The following is a 23,623-nucleotide window of genomic DNA, read 5'->3' on the forward strand; positions in this document are numbered from 1 at the left end:
AGCACTCAATAGCAACAGCCCAAGGTGACAAGACCTAAAAATAATGCACTGTGGTTAAGCTGCACACATTTTGGACATATCTCAGAAAGCAGGACAGTGTTCATATCCATTTCCAATACAACATGTTCTATCTGGGCCACAGTTAGTTCCAGAAAACACTGGAGTGTAAGAGAGCAGTCAGGACTCCTGTATTTGTCATCAACTTCTCTCTAATTACACCTCCTTCAAATTACACATTCTGTGCTTCAGTTTACAGCCAATTTACCACAGAGATATGGAGGTATCATTACATTTTGAGGAAATCAATATTAGTATCTCACCTTCCTCAGTGAGGAATCACAAGTTTAGGAGTTAGAAAACGCATCAGAAACCTTTTCCCATTCCCAGCAGTAATTCAGTTTAAGATGAGGAGATATCCTCCAAAGGACAGGAAATCCCTGCCACCATCCACACCAAGATAACGACCAAACAGAATCCAAACTTCTGGATCTCCATTTTGGAAATGACCCCTCCCCTCTGTTTAAGACTTAAGGCCACAACTCTGCAATTGCCAGAGACAGCTGCTATGTGTCCAACAGCCCACAGCCTGGATCTGTTTTTACCCCAGGGTTGGGACAAGTGCAGAGGAACATCCCCAGGAAAGCCCACACTTCCTATGCTGAGGAGAAAGAGGAGTCCAGATTCATCATCTAATGACTCTACTTCCAATTTGATCTCAAATAGGGTTTTCAGCTTTCTATTTGCAAACGAGATGATCCATCTCACCAAACATGCAGAGATGGAATGAAAACACTCCCCATGAAGGAGAGGAAACCCATCTTACAGAGATATAAGTCCCAAACTACAAGCTAACTGTAATGGTTTTAGCTGGGAACACAGCTTCTCTGAGTATGTTACTGAACACAAGCTCAGCTCTCCTCTCAACAGTAGTCTTTAGTAGAAACATGATGCTGGCAGAGGTTGATGAAAATCACAGATGATCTTGCTGAATGAACAGGTCAAGAAAAACTGTCAGTTCTAGTGCTAAACACGAGGACCTGGGGTATGAAAGGAAGCAAAAGAAAGTAACGCTCCTTCATGCCCGTGCTTGGTGTTAGAAAGCAAAACAGAAACAGAAATGGCAGGTATGAGAGGAAACCACCTACTGCAAACCTTCCAAACATGAGAACCAAACCAATTCAGTATCTCTCATTTGCACTTACCTGGAAGTGAAGAGCAACAGCAGGTTTTGCCATTAAGTTATTAAAATGCTCATGGAATTGTGGAGAGAGAATATCCTGGGACAAGGTTTCATATGGATCAAAGGCTTGTTCCTAAACAAAGGCAGAGAATTATATACATACAAGAAGAATGCATGATATTCCCACACCCGATGGTAACATTCATCCTGTTAATAAGCTAATACACAAGTAGAATTTTTCCAAAGATCCATTTTGCAATAAGAACATATTCATTAATTCACAAATCGTTTCTACTTCTTAACTGAGGAATGCTGAGACCAAACTGTGTGCAATCTTACCATACTTATCACTGACACAAACTGTTCTGCTGAAACAGTGGGAAGCAAGCGAAGTTGTGGCTCTCACCACTCACGTTTCACAGTGAATGGTTTATCCAACTCCTCTCTGCCAGCAGGAAAAACAACTGGGAAAGAAGTGTAGCAAAGTAACGCTTCAGGTGAACTTTGGAAACTGTCACAAGGAGGCATTGTTGTACCACCATCATTTCAGAGTGCTGTGCCTAAAGGCTGCACTAATTGCACCTTTCTCCAGCCACGCAGTACAGCTGGGAAAGCATCTCAGTCTGGGACAAAGTAACTCCGCTTAAAGAGGTTAAAAAGAGTCTTCAGGGGCCGAGCTGTTTAACCAGGAGAAAAGAAGTACTTGGCTCCTGTGAAACTCTGGTGAGAAGTATGGAAAAATAAGAGCAGGCTGAGCACTATGCCCAAAAGATTACAAGAAAACAAGGCATCTTCGTCCAGTTCAAGTACAGAGCCACCAATTCCAAGACAAGAAAGTATGGATCAAGTTGAAACCACAGCACCTGGGTGGCAGATCTGCTGCAAGAACCTGTGCAGGACAGCAACAAGAGTTTCGGGCAGCAAAATCGTGACCCTGGATGGGTTATCTGGCTGTGATTCTGTAGTATCAACTGCCCATCCATCACCTGCTCCAAAGCCTGTCAAGCTGTTCATGAGTCTGCAGATTCACGGGGCTGAATCACCCACGAATCACGGAGTTACCCTGCCCTGATGGCACAGCGCCCAAAAGAAGCACATCTCTCTTTCCACTTCAATGCAGAACTGCTCTTCAGAATGAATGCTGTAGAATTTGAGGGTAGGGAACACCACAAAGGCTCATCTGAACATCATATGAAGTCTCAAGCAATGCATGCTCAAGAGGGCTCAGGAATCTCCTACCTTACTCATGGGGCAGTGTAACTAAATGAGAGCCAAGGAATCCACTCCCTTTTTACATGCAAATTCTTATCATCCCTCTTCACAGTTCTAACCATCACTGTCCATTTGCAGCAGATTTTATCTTGTGGTGGGGAAGAAAGTAGATTTGGCAGTTCAGCATGTGAAATGAGGAGGCACCAAGAGGCTGATTTTCTTGAGCTGAACCTGAATGCACTTTCACAGCCTGTTTTGTGGTACATACCACTACCTAGAAGCATACAAAGTGGGACTCCTATTTGCCAGCACCCAAATGAAAGATGGGGAAAGTAACACTGCACATTGTGGTTTCTCTTTGCCATACCAGCCAAGACAAAAAGCCTATCTATATTACCTTAATACAGCATATAGTTCTGGATTGCTGTTGGTACTGCTCAGCCCCTTTTCTGTAGTATAGAAGTATCCAAGTTTTTTACACTGTAGATACCTAAAATATCTCTTATGAAAGTGCAAATACCAGGATAATGAGCTTACAATCTACTGATAACAAATTTGCTTTGTTAGCTGCCTTCTGAAGGACGCTTAAAAAGAGGCACAAAGACACTCTGCCCTTAGTCAAGACATTCTGCCACAAGCTGAATATCACTAAAGAGATTATTTAAGGCAATAACAAAGAACTGTGGTACCCAGGATTGTGAAAGTTAAGGTCAAGTTAAAAAACAACAACAAAACAATTTTACCATCATACCAGCAACTATCCATTTTCACTTGTATTAGGCACCATGCTTTTGCATTTCTTTCACATCAGGGAAAAATTCTCCCCATACCTCCTTGTCTCAGAAACACCAAAATATTTATGTTGAAACCTTCCAGGGGACTGATGCAGAAAAACAAAGCAGGAAAATTCCAGCTTGCAAGGGCTGCTTGTTTTTAATTATCCTCTCAGATAAGTTGAAGAACCTTTACAATGGAAACACTAAGCAAACGAGCCTGGCAATGAGGCAGAGCAAGTAAACACACTGCACTTTCTAATCTCTTAACCAATCCCTTTGACACATGTCCACAGAAAGATGATCGTTACATGTGAGATCATCAAACAGTACAGTTAAGCAGATCTTCTGTATTAACTCAACTATTAAATTCAAACTTATCAACTGCATAAGGAGTTCGACAAACAGCATCCTTCACTGCCTAGTAAAGCTTCTCAGTTAATAAGAAACAAGCCAGATTTTTACTTACAAAGATGCTCCCCATAAAGCACAGGCTGCCTAAGAGCAGCTTTTGCAATAAGCAGATACGTATGTTCCCCACAATGTGCTGTGTTTGTCCAAATGTTCTTTTTTCAGTTTCAATAGAATAGCTACTTCATTTTGTTGCTCAAATGCTTATGATTGTGTCAGCAAACAGACCTTAACATCTCAAGAACTCAGACAGACCTATTCTATTGGGCTTCTGAAGTGACATCACACGAGCAGCTAACTAAAACCAGCAAAATTCATCTCTGTGAACATTGCTAAGTGAACAGCACACGGGCTGAAGGACACGAGTTCTTCACACTGCCAATAAAGTAATTATGTTCCAAAAGGTACCGGTGTGTTCATGCATTCCTCCAATTCCAAAAATCAGACATATCTGATTTACTTAATAAGACATACTCCATACTTAATAAGACATAACTCAAGTGAAATAGAGAAGGTTCCAGTTTACTCAAACACAGTATTTTTAATACAAACCATGAGCTTCACATTCGCTGTGCGGTTCATCTTTCTCTCTTTCAGGTCAGAACACCTCATCCCAAAATCTCTGTGTGAGCAGTTCAAGTCACTCATCTCACAGAGCTGTGTTCAGATGCTACAATGCCTGGACAGCACTGGGGCTGACACCAAGGCCTACAGAAATCAATGCACCACCACCTTCTAGTAAGCAATCCCAGACAATGGCTTTTCAAATCCACATCCCTGCAGAACTGGAACAATTAATTCCCACTCCACAGTAAGATTTCAGTTCTGTGCTTACCTGCTTGATACAGTGTCTGTGACAGGTAGAAAACACATTTAGTTTACCTATTGAAGAACAGCTAGGGAAGGCCTCTATTCTGAACTTATTAAAAGAGCCACTACTCATGCACTTATTGGAGAGGTTTGAGTCGTGACCAAATGTTTACTTGGAAAACAAAACTCTGGGATTAAAAAACAAACCCTAACAAAGCCCAAATGAAAACATTAAAAGCAAAACAAAACAAAATCTGTACCTCAGCAAGATCCTCAAAGCAGCTGCCAGCCAGAGGATGAGGACTGCTCTCATCAGTCATTTCAACAGTATCCTCAATCAATCCCAAAAGCTTCACTGTCAACTCATGAATATCTGAAATGTTGCTGAACACCACATCAATGTCCTGCAAACACAAAATGTGTCTTAGTAGCGTTTAGAATCACTTACCTTGCTTCTGTAAATACCAGAGCCTTTCTAAGAAGTCTGAAACAAGAGGGAAGTGGAGAGGAGAATGGAAGAAAGTTAAATTTCATGGCCTCCCCAGCCTGCAAACTTGTCTGGGCACATCCAGCTTTGCACAGTTCTCACCTCAACAAAAGAAAGCACATCATCCTTCCCAGGAAGAGCAGCAGCAGTCCTGGTACAGCCTGTTCAGTGCTTTGGACACAAATGTCCTTCTCAGCCACAATTTGCAGCTGATGTTTTCCCCTCTGTTGGTTCTTCTCTCAGAACACAACAGGAAGGAGGCAATTTCAAGTTGCTCCGAGGTCAGAGCCTCAAAACCACAGGTAAAACTAAAGCCGTTACTTGGCTACATCAGCAAAATATTACCTGGGTACAGAGGAGCTGCCTGTTTCCTTTTCCCAATCCTACTTTTAGATTCAAATTCACACTCCACAAACACACACACCTATACAACAACTTGCATTTCTGCTTGTGACCCCTCCGAAACACACTTCCCAAAACTTTGCTTTTATCCTAACCATGCAGCTAAATCTGACCTCCTGCCAGCTCTACACCATGGCAAGCTCTTCAGGGAAACAAGCAATCCAAGTCTTTCCATTCCCCAATAACACAAGACTGCTCCTCAGCTCCAAATCATCACTCCTTTCTCCTGGGTTTTCTGTTTGAATTCTGTCCCCATATCTGCATAACACCCCAATGTCCTACCAGCTACTGAGTGACCTCCACATTGAGCAGCAATGGAAATGACTGCTGCTGCCAATTCTTACGACCTTCTGGAACCATCTTGGAAACCCAGATCAGGCTTTGCTGCCCTGGCCCCCTTCTCTTCCCCTCCATGAAAGGATTCACCCATCTCTCATTACTATTACTTCAGTTACATGAGCTGTGCTTTTCCCTTAGGACTAGCATCCTGAAAAAACAATTGGCCACAAATATCATTTCCAATATCAAGTTCAACCATCTATCAAACAGCAATTTCCTTTACAGTCAGTCACGTGCTAGTGAACCTGAAGCCAAGGGCAGTTTTACTTGCAGTTTGCACAGAAAGGATGCCCTGGAGTAGACTTCAAACGTTGGTTCAGGGATCCATCTGCATTCCCTGTACACTTGGTAGACAATTTCTGTGTTAAGCAGAAGTGTAACTATTACCTACAGGACCAGGAGGCACCACCCATCTCTGACATCCGACCAGGAATCTCATCCATTAAACTCCATTCTGAGAACAGCACTCTGCATTCTAGTGGTGGCAATTTCCTCCTCTTATTGCACATACAGTCAACAGTTCTTACACATTGACATACAATAAACCATATTCAATTTTACTTCCAATGCAGTCAATGTAAAATCGGCATGTTACAGCTACTAAAGGTGAAACTAGCATTACATATCCATAACCTACTAAAGGACTTACGTTAGGTGTGAACAACTTTCTGTTAGAGAGGAAAGCTTCCCGAAATACTTTTATGATCAGATTCAGCTCCCGGAGATATTGCCTTTCTTCTGCAATTTCATTTCTCACTAGGTCATAATAATTGAGTTCCCCAGAAGAAGAAGGTTCGTCTTCACAGAGAGAAACCAAGCCAATGTCATCCTGATCAAACATATCCATCAAAACCTAGCAAAGAAATGTTAAAGAATTACATGCAAGCCTGATTCTAACTCTTGGCTCAAGCTCAGCTATTTCAGTGCGTTCAGAGAAATCCTTTGAGTTTTTAATACAATACTTTCTGTGATCACTTTCACAAGGGAGTAATATTTAAACTTTGGCAGCAAAAGGCTGGAACAGTTGCCAAAGCCATTTTTCCCTTTATAAGTTAGTACAACCTAGAAAACAAGTTACAATTCATACAGAACCAACTCTGAAACCAAGGCATACTGCCTAGGTTTGGACAAAACCCTCCCATGAAAGATAGAAGTCAATGAAAACGTTTCTCATATTAATGAAGATGGAAAACTGAAGATCTGTTCAGTATTATAAAGAAGGAAGCAGTTGTCATGAAAAACATCATGAGTACAGTAGCAGCTGAGAAACAGAAGACAACTGTTTCTGTCCTTATATTTATTTGCTAAGAAGTGTTACTGATCCCAAACAGGCTCAAGTTAAGGTGACGTCTCTACTGGGACAGTTCTGGCACAAATAAAGAGCAATGCTTCTGCATTTAAGTGAGACTCCCCTCCTACACCACTTCAGAGATACCCTCTAAAAAATCCTGCCTGTCCAGAGGACTGTTTCAGTGCCCCTCCTTACCTTATCAGCACACATGGATACTTTAATGTCCTGCTGGGAGATCTCAAAGTGTCGTATATTGAAAACGTAGTTTCCAGCCAGCTTTAAAATATCAGCTGAGATGTATTCTAAGACAGCCACAATATACAGAGAGACATGGTAATCTACTTTATAACCTAGGACCTCCTACAAATTGAAAAGAAGAGGAAAAATGCTATTTACTCTAAAAGTTCACTTGGAATGACATTAACACATTTTGTTTTCTACCAACATTGATCCTGTCTGCGTTGATAATTTACAGCATTATGATAGCAGGGGCAAAGGATAGCAAAAGGAAATTTGACCGACAGCCTCAAAGTAAATGTTTGCAAATGCTTCCTTGTGCTATTTGCTGTATGCTGACTGGAGGAACTTCAATACTGGACGTAACTTCTATTAAAAACCAAACAGGCTCTGTACCTGCATCCACACGTCTGACACAGATTTCACAAAAGGAAACCAGCGTTGTTGAGAGGTCTTACAAAACACTGTTATCTTTCCTAACTTCTCTTCCATCTCATTAACACAGACTGACACGCTGTGTGTCACAGCACAGGAACCATGCCTGAAAATTGCTTTGGTTTCTGCTTATGCCCAGATCACGTTTTCTGAATGCAGCTGGAAACTCTGGCACACGCATTACTGGAAAGAAACATCTTTTAGGCTACAAACCAGAAACAAAAACAGAGAAAGAAATACAAAAAGTGCAATGTTTGAATCACATCAATCTACTGATTCAGCACAGACCTGAAAGTGTTTCAACGCTGGCCTAAAAAAAAAAATATATCAGAGTGCTGTTTCATCATTAAAAAAAAAAGAGCCCATGTGCACAATATGAATAGATACCATGTGGCACGAAATCTTGACTGCAAGTAAGAAGCTCTACATCTGTTATAACTGACATCTGAAAACAGAGATGGTCACACTGCTCACAGCAACAATAATGTCTGTATCTGCTCTTCTGTAACATCACTGCAGATGTACAGGTTTTAAAACAAAGGTATCAGTGATATTTAACACTAACTGAAAGGGTGGCGATACACATCTTAGTCTACAGTACACAGGGAACAGGATCTACTTGTTCTCTCCTCTTTTGGTTTCTGCAGCATTTTGAAACAAATGAAGCCATCAAAACAGTGCTACTGAAGTGGGTAAGGTAGTTGAGTTAGTTTTTAACATAAATAAAACCCAAACAAATTATTATGTTTCAAAGTAGATCAACCCATTAGATGAATTCAGGAATCTATATGCACTCCACAGTACCATGTATTTGACCTGGTCAGTGATGACTACTTACTCTTCCTGTCAATATGAGCAACTTACCTAATTCTACACAAACTAAATAATTTTAGAGGTTATGCTGGAGGGCAACAGCTGGGGTGTGTGGTGTGCAGAAGCAGCAGTCATCAACTGTTGCATTAAGTACCTTTAATAAGGGGTGTATTTTGTCCACAGGCAGCAGGAGTGGGTTTCTTCTTTTCCGTTTCTCTATGGCAGACTGTGCATCAGCAATGGCCCATTTGTCTATGGGATGGGGAAATGTCTTCTGAACACGCTCCTGTCCAAACAGACACACTCACATGAACTACATTAATCAAGGAGAAGTTTAAAAAACAAAACAAATTACTTCCCCTGCAGTGTGGTTAATTATCCTCCTCCGCAGTGTTTGCAATACTTCTTACTATTATCTCCTTCAGTAACCCCAACCAACCTTCCTGCCCCAAGCACAAGGAACTTCCCATCTCCTACAACAGCTCCTGCTCTATGATCTTTAGACCACATGAACTGTAAGAAACTGCAGTTGAGATCAAAATATAAACATCAGGAAGCACTCAACAGCTCACAGCCTAAATGAAGAAAACAAGTTGTTATTGTTCCTATTTCATAAAAGGATGCAGCTTATACTATATCAGGTGAAGTTCGGGGCAGAAATGAAAAGCAAGCACAGATCTTCCAGCTGTGCCCCAGCCATCCCTGGAGGTGTTGAAGGCCAGGTTGGATGGGGCCCTGGGCAGCCTGGGCTGCTGTGAAATGGGGAGGTTGGTGGCCCTGCATGGCACAGGGGGGTTGGAGCTTCGTGATCCTTGAGGTCCCTTCCAACCCTGGCCATTCTATGATTCTGTGAGTAGAGCTGCAGTTGATGAAAGTTTCCCATAGCACTTTGTGCTGCACTGGCCTGCGCAGGAGCATCTTTCCCTGTTGCACTTTGCAATTTCAGGCCATTTTATATGTTTTTAAGTTTTATAAGTTTTATATGGATTCACATTTCCCCACCTGCATTTGAACAGCAGGATGACCCCTCTGTAAGAGAGCTGACTGCTTTGGGCTGCAGTTCCACACATTAGCAATCCCATGCTAACACATGTAAAACCCTTGTCCTGCTCTCCACAAGCTCTCCAGGCTTCCTGCTGCAGCAGCAGCCCCTATGAGCTGGGAGCAGACTGCTGGAAGAATTAGTCTAATCCAAGCTCTGATGGCTGATTCTTAAGTGACTCTGGAAAGACAGATTTTCTCTAAACTGAACAGCCAGCATATAACAAGACAAGCAAGTTGTTTTCCAGGATGCTGCAACTGCATTCTGGTTGCAGCAGATTACCTGATTTTAACCCCAAAAGCTGTTGCACAGCTCACTACTGTACTGCAGCACATACTCTGAAATGGAAGAGGAAGCCTGAGGCCTTTCTAGAGGCAGCTTTCTAGCATCTGCCCATGGCCATCCAACAGGCAGCCCTCCGTGCCAGCTGCCTGTGCCAGATGAATGCACTGCAATCTTTCCTGGGCAGCAGCCCGACACCGCAGGCTGCTCTCACTGAGATGAGCTCCCCTTGAAAAGCTACCAGAAAGCACATGTAAACAGGTACAACGTGGAATTTGGATGTCCTTCGACAAGGCACGTATTGCCTGCACCAGGATTTTGCCAGTGTTTTGTTGGAGATCATTTGCAGGGCTTTTACTATTTATAAAATGTTTATAACTTGGGATTTCTGATCTCCATCTTGCAAATGCTTAGGTTTAGTATTGTGCACAAATAGTTCCCTTAGCCCCAGGCTGTTATGTAAATAGCAGCATGATAAACTTTAGAGATTGTAACTCTCACATCATCTCCTAACAGCTTAAAACAGCAGGAGCTGAGCCAGGAGCCTTCACCTGCAGCTCTCAGATGCCTGCTGGTCAGCAACTTCACCACCAAACCATAACACAACACTCAATTCTACTTTCCCTGCTCTGAAAGGGTCTGGATTTTCTGACCTACTGAACAATAAGATCCTGGGGAATATCTTACCACTATTTAGACAGAGCTGTGTTTCTATACTAAAGAACTGTTACAGTGCCAAGTGTAACACTGTCTCATTACTCGCAGCTTTAAAACGCCAGGTATGTTTGAAACACAACACAAAGGATTTAGCATCTGCTGTGACACCTATAACCACAGCTCAGAGCTGCCAGTTCCCTCACAGGCCTGTGAGCACTCCTGCACACAGCAATTTGTGGAGCACACAAGTACCTAACCAAAAATGAACTCAGATGCACACAGAGTACTCAATCATCCCTTAATTCAGGAGCAGAAAACGATGGAGTTGGTGCATAAAGCAATCAGTGCCCTCTCAAGTTGTCCTGTGTACTGAAGGATACGATCTCTGACAGCTGGAGAAAGAGCACAGAACTTCTCAGCTTCACATCTAACCCACACTCAAAGCAGTAACAATCCTGAGAGCTATTAGGGGACTGTTAAGTTTTATTTAGTCATACTATAATCTTTATGCATCAGTATTATATTAATCATAAACCAAACTTAATTATTAATGAAGGGAGTCAATGTTGAATAAAGGGTGATTATTGCATCTGGTAAGGATCTAGAACTCCTCAGGCACTAATTTTGCAAATGTTTATTTCCATGAGGCACGTATAGCACAGTGCTTGAGGACTTCATTTCGTTTGAGGCTGAAAATCCTTGCCACGCAGACTGATGCAAAATTAATACTCTGCAAAGCTATAATGGATCACAGCTACATGAGAGCACTTTCTCCCTCTGTGCTGTACGCTCCATGAAAGCTCTCATTTTTAACTGATGACACAAAAGCAGACAGCTGCAATATTACATGAGCCTCAGCGAGTTCCAGGAACACACAGCTCCATCCCCTCAGCTCACAGTCCAGGCCTAACCTTTCATTACAACATTTCTTTTTTCTGCATAATGTCAGAGAGTGGGAAAAAAAAATCATTACAACATCCTTTCACTCTTAGGTCCAAATGTATTCAAGCAGCAGAGAATCCTCCAAAGTACTCTGCATTTTTAAAAACAATGCTGAAGGCAAGAATTCCCACCATTTCTATTCTGATCTATGGTATAAGAAAGTTAATTTCCAGTTGAACTTGCTTAATGAAACTTGAATACTGTTCAATAGTTTAGAAAAACAGCCCTGCTAAGCTCTGCTCTTCAGATTCACCTTGCTTCAACTTCAAGCTGCACTGCTCAGAATACCTTTGTTCCCCCCAGTGATGCTGGGAGCAAGCACTCATTTTCCAGTAGCTCATCTTACCTCTACATCTTGGACTGTGCGTGGCTGGGCGATGCATAGCTTGTTCAGCAGCTGAAGTATCAACTCCTCAATGTAGTAGAGGGAATCTTCCTTTGCTGACAGGTTGGGGTGAACCTGTTGCTGAACCTGTCCCAAAGAATTTGTAAAAATTAGTCTTTTTTTGGCACTTCTTTTCAACTGAAAACTGTTTACCCTTTATGGTCGCAAGGAAATTTCAAGCCAAGGCAGATTTCTGTTGAAGATGCATAGAAAGCCATCATTGTAATTCCATGGCTATTTGCTCACAGAATGAGCAGCATGCAATTATTCCTGACCCTGCTAATGAGTACTGGGTGACCTGTGAACAGAGGAGCCCCAACGTACCACAGGAAAACCAGGAAAGGAGAACTGAACAGCCTGGCAGGGCACTGAATTAAGGTGCTCTTAACTCGTGGCAATGAAAAGCCATGGCCACAACATGGACAAGGGCTGGAACAATTCTTGGAGGTGCCTGAAAGCCAGAAAACTAATCAGAGCATCAAACTCCATCTGAGGCACAAGAATGGAAGGTACCAAAAGCACAGTGCAGTGCAGGAGGCCTACAGCAAAGCATGTATCGGAATACAAGCCTCCCAACTGGCAAGCACGGTGTGACATAAACAGACGACCACTTCCCTTTAATGCCAGACAGGATAATGCAGTTCTCTCATCCCATGGAGGTGAATTGCTGCTTCCATTTCCAAGGCTAAGCTGGAGCACACAGCCTGCAGCAGGCGGCTGCAGCACCCACTCACACAAGCTGGAGTGCTGCAGCAACTCGCCTGGCCCCAAATTGTTCTCCCACTGGAAATCACTCCAACCCAACAACCACCTTGGTCTACAACACCCTCCAGAGTGAATCTATACACTGTTTTCCCTGGCAGCCTCAGTCAGGAAAGCTGGATCTCAAACTATCGCCAATAGACTCATAAATAACAGTCCAGGGGAATTCCCTACCTTCCCCCAGACAAATGATATTTTAATTGCCTCAAAACAGTAATCTTACATCCCCACATTGACATTCTGCACGTGGTTTCAAGAACAAGACAAACAAACCATTCAGTTGCTGCGAATGTGGGAGCAGGGCTGGTTATATTGGAGTGGGTAACCAAGGCACCAGGCAGGGTGCAGAGAGCACAGCCAAACGTGTGAGCCCTTATGCTGTACCCCAGGATAGATGCTCCCACTTAACTGTGAGGGTTGGAGTCTGCACTGCCCTGCTCTGCAGCTGAAGTGTCTGCATGATTGGGTACTATTGAAGAAAAAAAAACAGCCACCAGAAAGCCAAAATCACTCCATGAAAACACTTATTTAAGCCCGCAGGTTTTCAATAATACAGGAACTTTTCACGTTCTTCCTGAACAGGAGAGCTGAATTCACAAACAATGGAACACCAGGAAGTGCCAAGTTAAGGTCCTGCCTCGCTTCTCTCCGAAAAGCACTGCTCCAGCATTAGTAACCAGCTAGGAAACGAGCTGCAACCATGCTTCCCAGAGAAGGAGCCCTCTGAGATGCCCCTCACAAACATCAAGAGCAAGAGGTACAAGAGGTGAGAAGATGCAAAAAGCCTCTTTGCTGTTTCAGATCACGTGTTGTAATAACATGTCAGTGCCACCAAGAAAACTTCAGTTCACGTCTGAACAGCTCGTGCTGCATTTCCCTCGGCTTTATGAGGAGTGCAGGAGTACCTAAAAATCACGAGGACAAGCAGAGAGCACTCAGCCCTCCTCCAGCTCCAGAGAGATCTGTTTCACACAGTGAACACAAGCCTAAGTACTGCAGTCCCGTGTGCTTTCCTGGCTGGCTCTGTGTCTCTGGTTGAGGCTGCACTCCCCCAGGCCTTGCACTTGAAATGACCCCACCTGCAGCACCACAAGAGATGTTCACTGCAGCACTCCCTGCTGTAAGAGCAGTTGTGCCCTAAGCATCCTAGCAGAGAAAATGATTTCATAGTGAGACCCTGACAAAACAGAGCCAGTTATGCACTTGCTGCACAAACCAGGTGCTGCGTATCCAGGACAGTACACTTACTCCATATATTCTATTCTACAGAGAATTCACCTGAACTCTGACTGGAAGATGTGAAAAAACAGGGAGAGGATGTCTGGTAAAACACTGAGTGTAGGAACAAAGCAGGAGGAATGACTGAGGGTGCATACAGTGATCTCAGGCTCTGAGCACAACGCTGTTAGCTAGCATGGAACAACACACCACAGCTAACACGGGAATCCATTCTGATCTCACTTGTTGTGCCCTTAAGTAATTTGGTCCTTAAAAGAAGCAGCTACATGTTGCACCAAACAGTTCTTGAGAACCACTGTGCAAGCACCAATCTGACCCACAGGAGCTACGGTACAAAGTCTGAGCCTCTATGACATCTGGACTGGGAGAAATTGTTAAGTATAAAATCAAGGGCCCAACTGTTGTACCTGCAAATGCTACAAGCTGAGAGAAAAACAGAGTCAGGACTGCAAGAGGCTTCCTTCTAATGTGCACCACTGGGACAATCCAGAGGTTTGGCTGTACTGACTCAATGGATCTTTACGTAACACGCATATTTTGGTAGTAAAAACACGTTCAGAAGGCTCCAGTTGTTCCACAGTAAGAACACGTGCAAAACAAGATACTGCTCAGAAAATAAACAGAGCCCGAAAAACAACCAAACCCAGGACATGCCTATCGAGTCACTGCACAGCAGATACGACCAGAGACACACTTACTTATTTCTGCAAGACCACACGACAAAATCCCACCTCCCTCATTACATTCCATACGACAACACTTTCAGGAAGCAGAACTCAGTGCACAAGGAATCACAGAATGGCCCGGGTTGGAAGGGACCTCAAGGATCACAAAGCTCCAACCCCCCTGTGCCATGCAGGGCCACCAACCTCCACGTTTCACAGCAGCCCAGGCTGCCCAGGGCCCCATCCAGCCTGGCCTTCAACACCTCCAGGGATGGACGGGGCATCACAGCCTCTCTGGCAGCTGTTCCAGCACCTCACCACTCTCACAGCACACAACTTCCCCCTGACATCCAACCTCCATCTGCCCTCCCTCAACTCCAAACCATTTCCCCTTGTCCTGCTGCCATCTCCCCTTTCCAAGAGCTGACTCCCCTCCTGTCTGCAGGCTCCCTTTAGGTACTGCAGGCTGCACTGAGGTCACCCTGCAGCCTTCTTTTCTCCATGCTGAACAAGCCCAGCTCCCTCAGCCTGTCTTTGTAGTGGAGGTGCTGCAGTCCCCTGCTCATCTTTGTGGCTCCTCTGGACCCTCTCCAACAGCTCCCTGCCTTTCCTGTACTGAGGGCTCCAGACCTGGACACAGCACTGCAGATGGAGCCTCACAAGAGCAGAGCAGAGGGGGACAATCACCTCCTGTCCCTGCTGCCACCCTTCTTCTGATGGAGCCCAGGACACCATTTCCTTTCGAGCTGCAAGAACACACTGCTGGCTCATGTTAAGCTTCTCATCCATCAGGACCCCCGGGTCCTTCTATGCAGGGATACAAAGACTGCTCCTTCCAGTCTGTATGGACGCCTGGGATTCCTCCAGCCCAAGTGCCAAACCTTGCCCTTTGCTGTGTTGAATCTAATTAGATCCTTCCAGGCCCACCTTTCAAGTCTGTTGAGGTCCCTTCCTTCCACTTGGTCACCTGCACCACTCACTAAGAACAAGCAACCTCTAATTTAAAAAAGGCCACCACAACACCTGTTAGTAAGTTAACAACACTTCTGAACTTACCACGTTTCAGAGATCGCACGCTGAAATTGCAAACTGCTCATCACAGAAACTGCACACTCCTCTCTTCCCACAAAGCTGCCTGCAGCTTAGCAATGATTTATGTTATCCTCACCTCGTAACAACACAGCAATACCAGATCTGAGGACACAAAGCTCTGTGAGGCTGTGTAACTGAGGCAATGTATAAATTTGGGAGAAAGAGGAGTAATTAGTACATTAAATATTTGCTATTGTCTTGCCAGCACTTGACAGTATCTCTATGCACTGTGATGAGAATACGTTACTGGCAGGGAAAGCAGCTCTGGGTTTGCCTCTCACTGCCGTGCTGAAAAGATAGAAATTAAAAATGAATTGGACAAATGTTTCTCTTTAGGCTGGGTTTTTGTTCCTTTTTATCTTGTCTCTTCTGAAGATAACGCTGTCCATTAAAAATAGAAAACATCTGCTCCAAAGGCATTTTTAATCCCTCAGCCAGGATGATTTACTGTCACACTCCCCAGGAAGAAGGGAACCAGATGTAGTAGCTTAAAGGTCTGTGACACTCTTCTTTAACAACAGCATCAATATCCCCATATTCCAAGTGTAACTGTTTGAAAGAAACTCAAAGATTTCAAAACCTGAAGAGACATCTCCTAAAAACACACCATCAACTCCCCAAAAACAGCTGCACCAATTCCTGACTTCATTTCCAGCACAACACTTTCTAGATGGCTGATCTTCCTCAAAGCAAACTGTAGTAAATGCTGATAGAGGAACAGTGTGAAGTAGGCTCTTTAGCAAAACAGAGCTTAATAATCCACTTGCAATTGACCCTGACCCATCTGGTGGCTTTCTATGGTGGAGTGACAGCATTGGTGGACAAAGGGCAGCTGATGTCACCTACCTGTGCTTCTGTGAGGTCTTAGATATGGTCCCACACCACAGTTTTAACTCTGTATCAGAGAGATGCATTTGAAGGGTGGGCTGCTCTGTGGATAAGGAAGTGGTTGCATGGTGGCAGCCAGAGGGCCGTGTCCAGGCAGAGGCTGGTGCTGAGCTGTGCGCCCTTCCAGGGGTCCATCCTGAGACCAGTGCTTAGCAGCAGCAACACGGACAGTGGGAATGAGTGCACCCACAGCAGTTTGCTTTGAGAAGGCTCCAGGGACACCTCACTGTGGCCTTCCAATATTTGAAGGGAGCATATAAACAGGATAGGAACAGCTGTTTGTGAGGGTGGATGGTGATAGGACAAGGGGGAATGGTTTTAAAGTGAGACAGGGGAGGTTTGGGTTGGATATGAGGAGGAAGTTTTTCAGCCAGAGGGTGGTGAGGCACTGGCACAGGTTGCCCAAGGAGGCTGTGGATGCCCCATCCCTGCAGGCATTCAAGGCCAGGCTGGATGTGGCTCTGGGCAGCCTGGGCTGCTGGTTGGTGACCTGCACACAGCAGGGGGTTGGAGCTGGATGAGCACTGTGCTCCTGTGCAACCCAGGCCATTCTAGGATTCTATGATGACACCCAGCTGAGTGGTGACATGACAGAAGGAAGGGACACAGCCAGAGGGACCTGGACAGGCTTGAGAAGTGGGCCCACAGGAACCTCATGAGGTTCAACAAGGCCAAAAGCAAGGTGCCACACTTGGGTCACAGCAGTTCCAGCTATGCGTACAGACCAGGAGAAGCACATTGAGAGCTGCACTGCTGAGTAGCACCGGGGGGTTGGGGTGGACAAGAAGCTGGATGTGACCTAGCAGTTTGCTTGCAGCCCAGAACACCAACTGTACCCTGGGCTGCACCAACAGAGGGCAAGGAGGGGACTGACCTGTGCTCTGCCCTTGTGAGGCCCCACCTGCAGTGCTGTGTCCAGGCTTGGGCCCAGCACAGAGAGACATGAGGCTGCTGGAGCTGGTCCAGAGGAGGGCATGAAGATACTCAAAGGCTGGAGCACCTCTCCTATGGAGACAAGCTGAAGGCTGGGGGTGTTCAGCCTGGAGAGGAGAAGGCTCCAGGGAGACCTCACTGTGGCTTTGCAGTACCTAAAGGGAGCTTATAAACAGAAGAGGAACTTTTCACATGAGTGAAAAGGGACAGGACAAGGAAGAACAGTTTTGAACTAAAAGAGGGGAGAGACAGCTCAGATGTTAAGGGGAAAGTCTTCACTCAGAGGGCAGTGAGGCTCTGGCACTGCCCACAGCTCTGGATGCCCCGTCCCTGGAGGTGCCTGAGGCTGTGGATGGGCCCTGGGCAGCCCGAGCTGGGGGGCACCCAGCCCATGGCAGGGATGGCTTTGAGGTCCCTTCCAACCCATCCATTCTGTAACTCTATGACTGCAGGATTTCACCTTTTACACTGCAACCATTCGACGCACAGTCAACAAAACAAGATACTCACATAACACAGTTACTGTGCTGCAAAAAGCCTCTGGGATGCAGATCACCACCCAGTTCCCTATGCACAGGGAGGGCTCACTGAACTGCCATCCTACAGCACCACTTTAGCATAAACACAAACCTCTTCATCCTCAGCTGCCTGACTAGCAATGGATAGCACATGCTGGAAAAGGACAGAGGTGCAGGGCAGGACGTCCCACAGGAGGTGCAGGCAGGTGCTGATCCTGTTGTTTTATGCAAAGGGTCGAGCAGAAAGGCTTAAGTACACAAACACTTGTTTGCATCTTCAAATTAAACATCTGGATTACATTCATCCTTATAAAATGCCTCAAGTTGAGACAAACCCCAAACAAACCAGGCACAGCCCTTCACGCCCTCCTCCCGGCAGCAAACAGCTTGTGGTTTTTAATTTGTAGGAAGTGTTTCCTAATTGCTGCCAAATACAACTGTGCCGCTCCTTCTACTTTTTTTAAACACCTCAGCTCCAAAAACCACCTTCATGTTGTGCCAGTGCCTGAGAAAATTCTCCTCCTACCATTTGCCAATTGCAAAAGGTAGTAACAGTAGTTAAGCCAAACAGGGTAACAGCTGGAAAGAAAGAAAAAAAAAGCATTAAAAAATAGGATTTAAGCAAAAGAAACCAGTCCCTTTGGTTCCTAATTTGTGATAGGGAGTATTTCTGCAACAAGAGAAATCAGCCCATCCACAAACAAGGGACCAAAACCAACTTGCAGAGATACCCAACCACTGATAGGAAGACAAGAGGCAGAACGAACCAGCTGCTAACAAAGGCTCAGCAGCCAGCATTCCATGGGGACCTGATGCTCCTAAATCCACCAGCTGAAAGAGCATAAGTATATGAAACTACCTGAACAATTCCACCTCGACGAGGCCCCAAGGCATCGCTTTTTTTTTCTCCCCTCACAAAGAAGATTGCCCCCAGCAGATGCAATTTAGCACTCTTCTGTCACCTAAGGATCACAGAATGGCCCGGGTTGGAAGGGACCACAAGGATCACGAAGCTCCAACCCCCCTGTGCCATGCAGGGCCACCAACCTCCACATTTCACAGCAGCCCAGGCTGCCCAGGGCCCCATCCAACCTGGCCTTCAACACCTCCAGGGATGGACGGGGCATCACAGCCTCTCTGGGCAGCTGTTCCAGCACCTCACCACTCTCACAGCACACAACTTCCCCTGACATCCAACCTCCATCTGCCCTCCTAAAACAAATAGGATACAAACCTGCCTAAATGCATAGAGAATAACATTCAAGAACCAGGTTCTCAACTTCTTCACATATTAAAGCAAGAACTGAAGTATTCCATTTTTTCATTCACCGTCTGTCAGCAGCCAGCTGCACTGCACAGAACTACGTGGCTTTAGGTGTTCTGATCAAAAATGACCTTAAAACTTGCTGTGTGCACAAGGAATGAGAGTCAAGCTCTTCAAAGCACTTAAAATGCAAGCAGCACAGAAACTCTGCAAGCACTGGTAACTGCACTGACCTGTCAGCCAGCTCCATTTCTTGTTGTATTTCCAAATTAACATTTCCCACACCTCAGCATACATAACAACCACCAACACATTTGTTTTTCAACCCTGCTTCTCTGCTCCAATTAAGCGCTCATTTAAAAATAACTCAAAGAAAGCCTTCCAAATAGGAAATGGAATGCTACCCTGACCTTGCAGCACTGATTGCTGTGGTGAAGCTTGCAAGTTCAGTGTGCTCTGAGAGCAGATGTTTGGCAGGAAAGTTTCTAAAGCTCAGCTGCAGTCACAAAAGATGCTGCCTCAGGTTGTACCTAATCTGGTTGACAGGCACAGAACCACAGAACAGCCTGGGTTGGAAGGGAGCTCAAGGATCACGAAGCTCCAACCCCCCTGTGCCATGCAGGGCCACCAACCTCCACATTTCATAGCAGCCCAGGCTGCCCAGGGCCCCATCCAACCTGGCCTTCAACACCTCCAGGGATGGACTCAGTTGGGTGCCCTCTGGACCCTCTCCAACAGCTCCCTGTCTTTCCTGGGGGCTCCAGACCTGCACACAGCACTGCTGATGGGGAGTGTTCCAACACAGCTCCAACTCGATTCAGAATTAACTTAGACACTAATTAATAATATACAGCTGCAATGCTTTCTAAATGCAGAAAGTACCAACCTGTTTCTTTAATGCACAGTGGGTTTTCAGTGGTACAGCTTCCAGATATCCCATCAATGACAGCAATGCTTTTGTTACCAGAGTGCAAGATGTAAACAGTGCAATAAGCCATGAATTTCTAACACGTCCTGGTTTAAAGACCCTTCCCCCTGTATCTGTATCAGAGCACTGCATCTTTCAGGCAGGGTTTCCCAGCTGGCAGCACCTCCAGCACAGCCTGCAGCAGCCACAACGATGAGACCACTTTGTTTTGACTCACTGATACTGCACGTTCAGAAAAGAAATGCATCTTACAGTGGGATTGCTTCATGCTAGAGGGTGGCTACAGCAGACAAGGAAGATACTGAGGAGAAAAGACACCTATAAGCAATTGCACATTTTAACAAGCAGCCACCGGGGCTGAAGATTTATTTTCTCTGGTTAGAAAGAAAGCTCACAGGATGGCGACCCTGCTCTGTTGGGTTTTTTGACCCAAACGTACAGAAGTGTTTAGCACTGTCAGGAGCAGCATTAGTTCTCTGACTTTTACATCTTATTTCACAACCGAAGACGCCATTTAGATTTAATGAGACCCGTCGGGGTCAAACTGCCACAGAGCCCCACCTCTCTGCACGGTGGTTCGTGCCAGGGTGACGTGGGGAGCTTTAACCACGGGCACCCAACTGAGCACAGCACTGCACCCACTGCCTGACCACAGCACTGCTTCGGGCCAGAAGGGGCCCCAAATCATTGCTGTAAACTGCCTGTAACCTCAAGCACCTCCAGGGATGTGGCACCCACAGAATGACAGAATGGCCTGGGTTGGAAGGGACCTCAAGGATCACGAAGCTCCAACCCCCCTGTGCCATGCAGGGCCACCAACCTCCACATTTCACAGCAGCCCAGGCTGCCCAGGGCCCCATCCAACCTGGCCTCCAACACCTCCAGGGATGGACGGGGCATCACAGCCTCTCTGGGCAGCTGTTCAGCACCTCACCGCTCTCACAGCACACAACTTCCCCCTGACATCCAACCTCCATCTGCCCTCCCTCAACTCCAAACCATTTCCCCTTGTCCTGCTGCCATCTCCCCTTTCCAAGAGCTGACTCCCCTCCTGTCTGCAGGCTCCCTTTAGGTACTGCAGGCTGCACTGAGCTCACCCCACAGCCTTCTTTTCTCCATGCTGAACAAGCCCAGCTCCCTCAGCCTGTCTTTGTAGTGGAGCTGCTGCAGCCCCCTGCTCATCTCTGTGGCTCCTCTGGACCCTCTCCAACAGCTCCCTGCCTTTCTTGCACTGGGGGCTCCAGACCTGCACACAGCACTGCAGCTGGGGCCTCACAAGAGCAGAGCAGAGGGGGACAATCACCTCCTGTCCCTGCTGCCACCCCTCTGCTGATGGCCCCATAGCTGTGAGCAGTGCCATGCCCTCAGGGTGAAGGATTTCCCTCTGACACCCAACCCAAAGCACGAAGCCGTTTCCCCTGCGTGTAAGAAGGAGCCTTCCTCCTTTACCTCCGCTCACAGCCAGGAGCCCAGCACAGCACGATCCCTTCAGCAGCACCCCAGTTCGGTGCCCTCAGCACCGCCACCCCCGGACTGACCTTGCGCAGGGCGGGCACGAACAGCCCCCGCCATTTCGGGCCGTTCTCCTCACCGAAGAACTCGTAGGGCTGCGGCGGCGGTTGCATGGCTGCTGCCTGTTTTCCGCATCGGGACAACCCGCCCAGTCGCTCCCCGGACCGAGGAGGGAGCGCTGAGGGGAAGGAGAAGCCGCCGCCGCCGCCGCCCGTCAGAGCCGGGCCGGGCAGCGCTAGGCTCGCCCCCCCGCCCGGGCGGCCATCACATCCGGCGCGGTAGAGGGCCGGGCTCCGTGCCGCTCGCCGGGCGCTGACGGGGCGGCGGCTGAGGCGCCGTCGGCCCCGCTCCTTGCGGCCCGCTACCGCCGCCGCCCTCAGCGCGCATGCGCCGCCTTCGGCAAGCCGCCCTCTGCCCTACCGCTATGGCGCCACCTGCCGGCCGAGTCGCGCTCAGCGCTACGGGGGGCGGCGCCGCTCGGGGCATCGTGCCGAGGTCCGGGGGTCGCAGCGCGGCGCCACCCCCCCGGCAGCCCCTTCAGCTGCCCCTCCTTGCATTCCCTTATTCCTTCCCTCTTTACAGGAAGGCTGTGGATGCCCCGTCCATCCCTGGAGGTGTTGAAGGCCAGGTTGGATGGGGCCCTGGGCAGCCTGGGCTGCTATGAAACGTGGAGGTTGGAGGCGGGGGATTGGAGCTTCGTGATCCTTGAGGTCCCTTCCAACCCGGGCCGTTCTGTGATTCTGTGAAGCAGCCTTGCCCTGACGGAAGAATCAAGCAGAACGGCCGTCCTGGGAAAAACCAGCGGCGTGTTGCTCAGTAACCTGTCAACAGCAGCCTCGCCCTAGCTCCGGGCAGTTCCTTTCACCCCCCTAGAGAGCGCTGGTTTCAGTCCCCTCCGCCTCCCGAGCAGCCAAATTTTCCGAGCTCATTGCATTCACGGCTCGCACTTTACATAACCCCTTCTTAGGGTTTCTCTACAAGGGATGCACTGCATCGGAACACACTGCCTGTCTGCGTGATGCTTTGTCGGGCACTGACAGCTCCTCCTGCCCCGTGCTGTTTGCTGGAAAGTTTCCAACGAAGTCTTTATTTCAATGGGAAAACATTCATCAAACCCAAAGTGTGAGCAAGGAGAAAAGCATAACCCACAGTGCAGCTCCAAGCCCCCACCGCCTGTGTTCCTCCAGGTGGGACATCCCTGCCCCCAGGAAGCCACAGTTGTTCCCCGACTGCTCCAAGGTGAGGCAGTGGTGGCCCCAAAATCGATGCTACAACTGCACACAATGCAGTGAAATGAAGGAACTCAGTTTCTCCCAGGGCAGCCATCCAGTGAGCCACAGCGTGGGGCACTCAGCATTTCATCATTTGGGTTGTGCCAGGAGGTGGACTCCATGAACCCGATGGAATCCTAGAATGGCCTGGGTTGCAAAGAAGCACAATGCTCATCCAGCTCCAACCCCCTGCTGTGTGCAGGTCGCCAACCAGCAGCCCAGGCTGCCCAGAGCCACATCCAGCCTGGCCTTGAATGCCTGCAGGGATGGGGCATCCACAGCCTCCTTGGGCAACCTGTGCCACTGCCTCACCACCCTCTGGCTGAAAAACTTCCCTCTAAAATGGGTTGCTTCCAACTTGGGACTGTCTATGATGAGAGACATTACAGCATTTTTTGGAAAAATACACTCTTTTAATCACAACAGAGAAAGGCAAGCTGATTGAGCCATCCAAGTGAACTGGACCTTTTAAAAATACATACATTCATACATCTTCCTACTTCGTGGGCAATACATGAGTGATGTTACAAAAGGTTTATAGCAAGCTTTAAAAACACAAATATTCTGCTGGCTTCAGTTAAATGCTACCATCTCCTGAGAGCAAAAAGCACAGCAGGGCGCACTTTAAATGCACTAAGACTCACTGTGGTGTATGTCTGCTACACACGGTAGTGTTCTTGTTCTGTTAATACATGTCAGGGCCACACCTCGTGTGGGAGGAAGTCACTTTTGCAATCTTTCTGTAGTATTTACTGTTGACTGGCAACACTTCTGGAGGGGAGCAGAGATACGGCTGTTCCGTTGTGAGATACCACTGTACAACATTACAGCACCTGGAACATGTGAACCTTCA

General features: G+C 46.9%; 1 protein-coding gene across 2 annotated transcripts in view; it reads right to left on the reverse strand.

Annotated features, from left to right (window-relative positions):
• The window catches only part of SOS2 (SOS Ras/Rho guanine nucleotide exchange factor 2), a 48,779-nt gene extending 26,920 nt beyond the window's left edge, over positions 1-21,859 (reverse strand). Inside the window, exons 1-7 of one of the 2 annotated variants that reach the window (XM_048949123.1) lie at positions 21,526-21,859; positions 11,660-11,785; positions 8,545-8,676; positions 7,101-7,265; positions 6,264-6,467; positions 4,647-4,790; positions 1,203-1,313 (exon numbers count right to left, since the gene is read on the reverse strand). In XM_048949123.1, coding sequence (XP_048805080.1) covers positions 1,203-1,313; positions 4,647-4,790; positions 6,264-6,467; positions 7,101-7,265; positions 8,545-8,676; positions 11,660-11,785; positions 21,526-21,612 — 969 coding nt within the window. In that variant the 5' untranslated portion in view covers positions 21,613-21,859. The remainder of the gene's footprint in view (positions 1-1,202; positions 1,314-4,646; positions 4,791-6,263; positions 6,468-7,100; positions 7,266-8,544; positions 8,677-11,659; positions 11,786-21,525) is intronic. The other variant, XM_048949122.1, reaches the window with a different exon arrangement.
• Positions 21,860-23,623: the final 1,764 nt, after the last annotated feature.

Source organism: Lagopus muta, chromosome 6, assembly GCF_023343835.1.
Source record: "Lagopus muta isolate bLagMut1 chromosome 6, bLagMut1 primary, whole genome shotgun sequence".
Lineage (NCBI taxonomy): Eukaryota > Metazoa > Chordata > Aves > Galliformes > Phasianidae > Lagopus > Lagopus muta.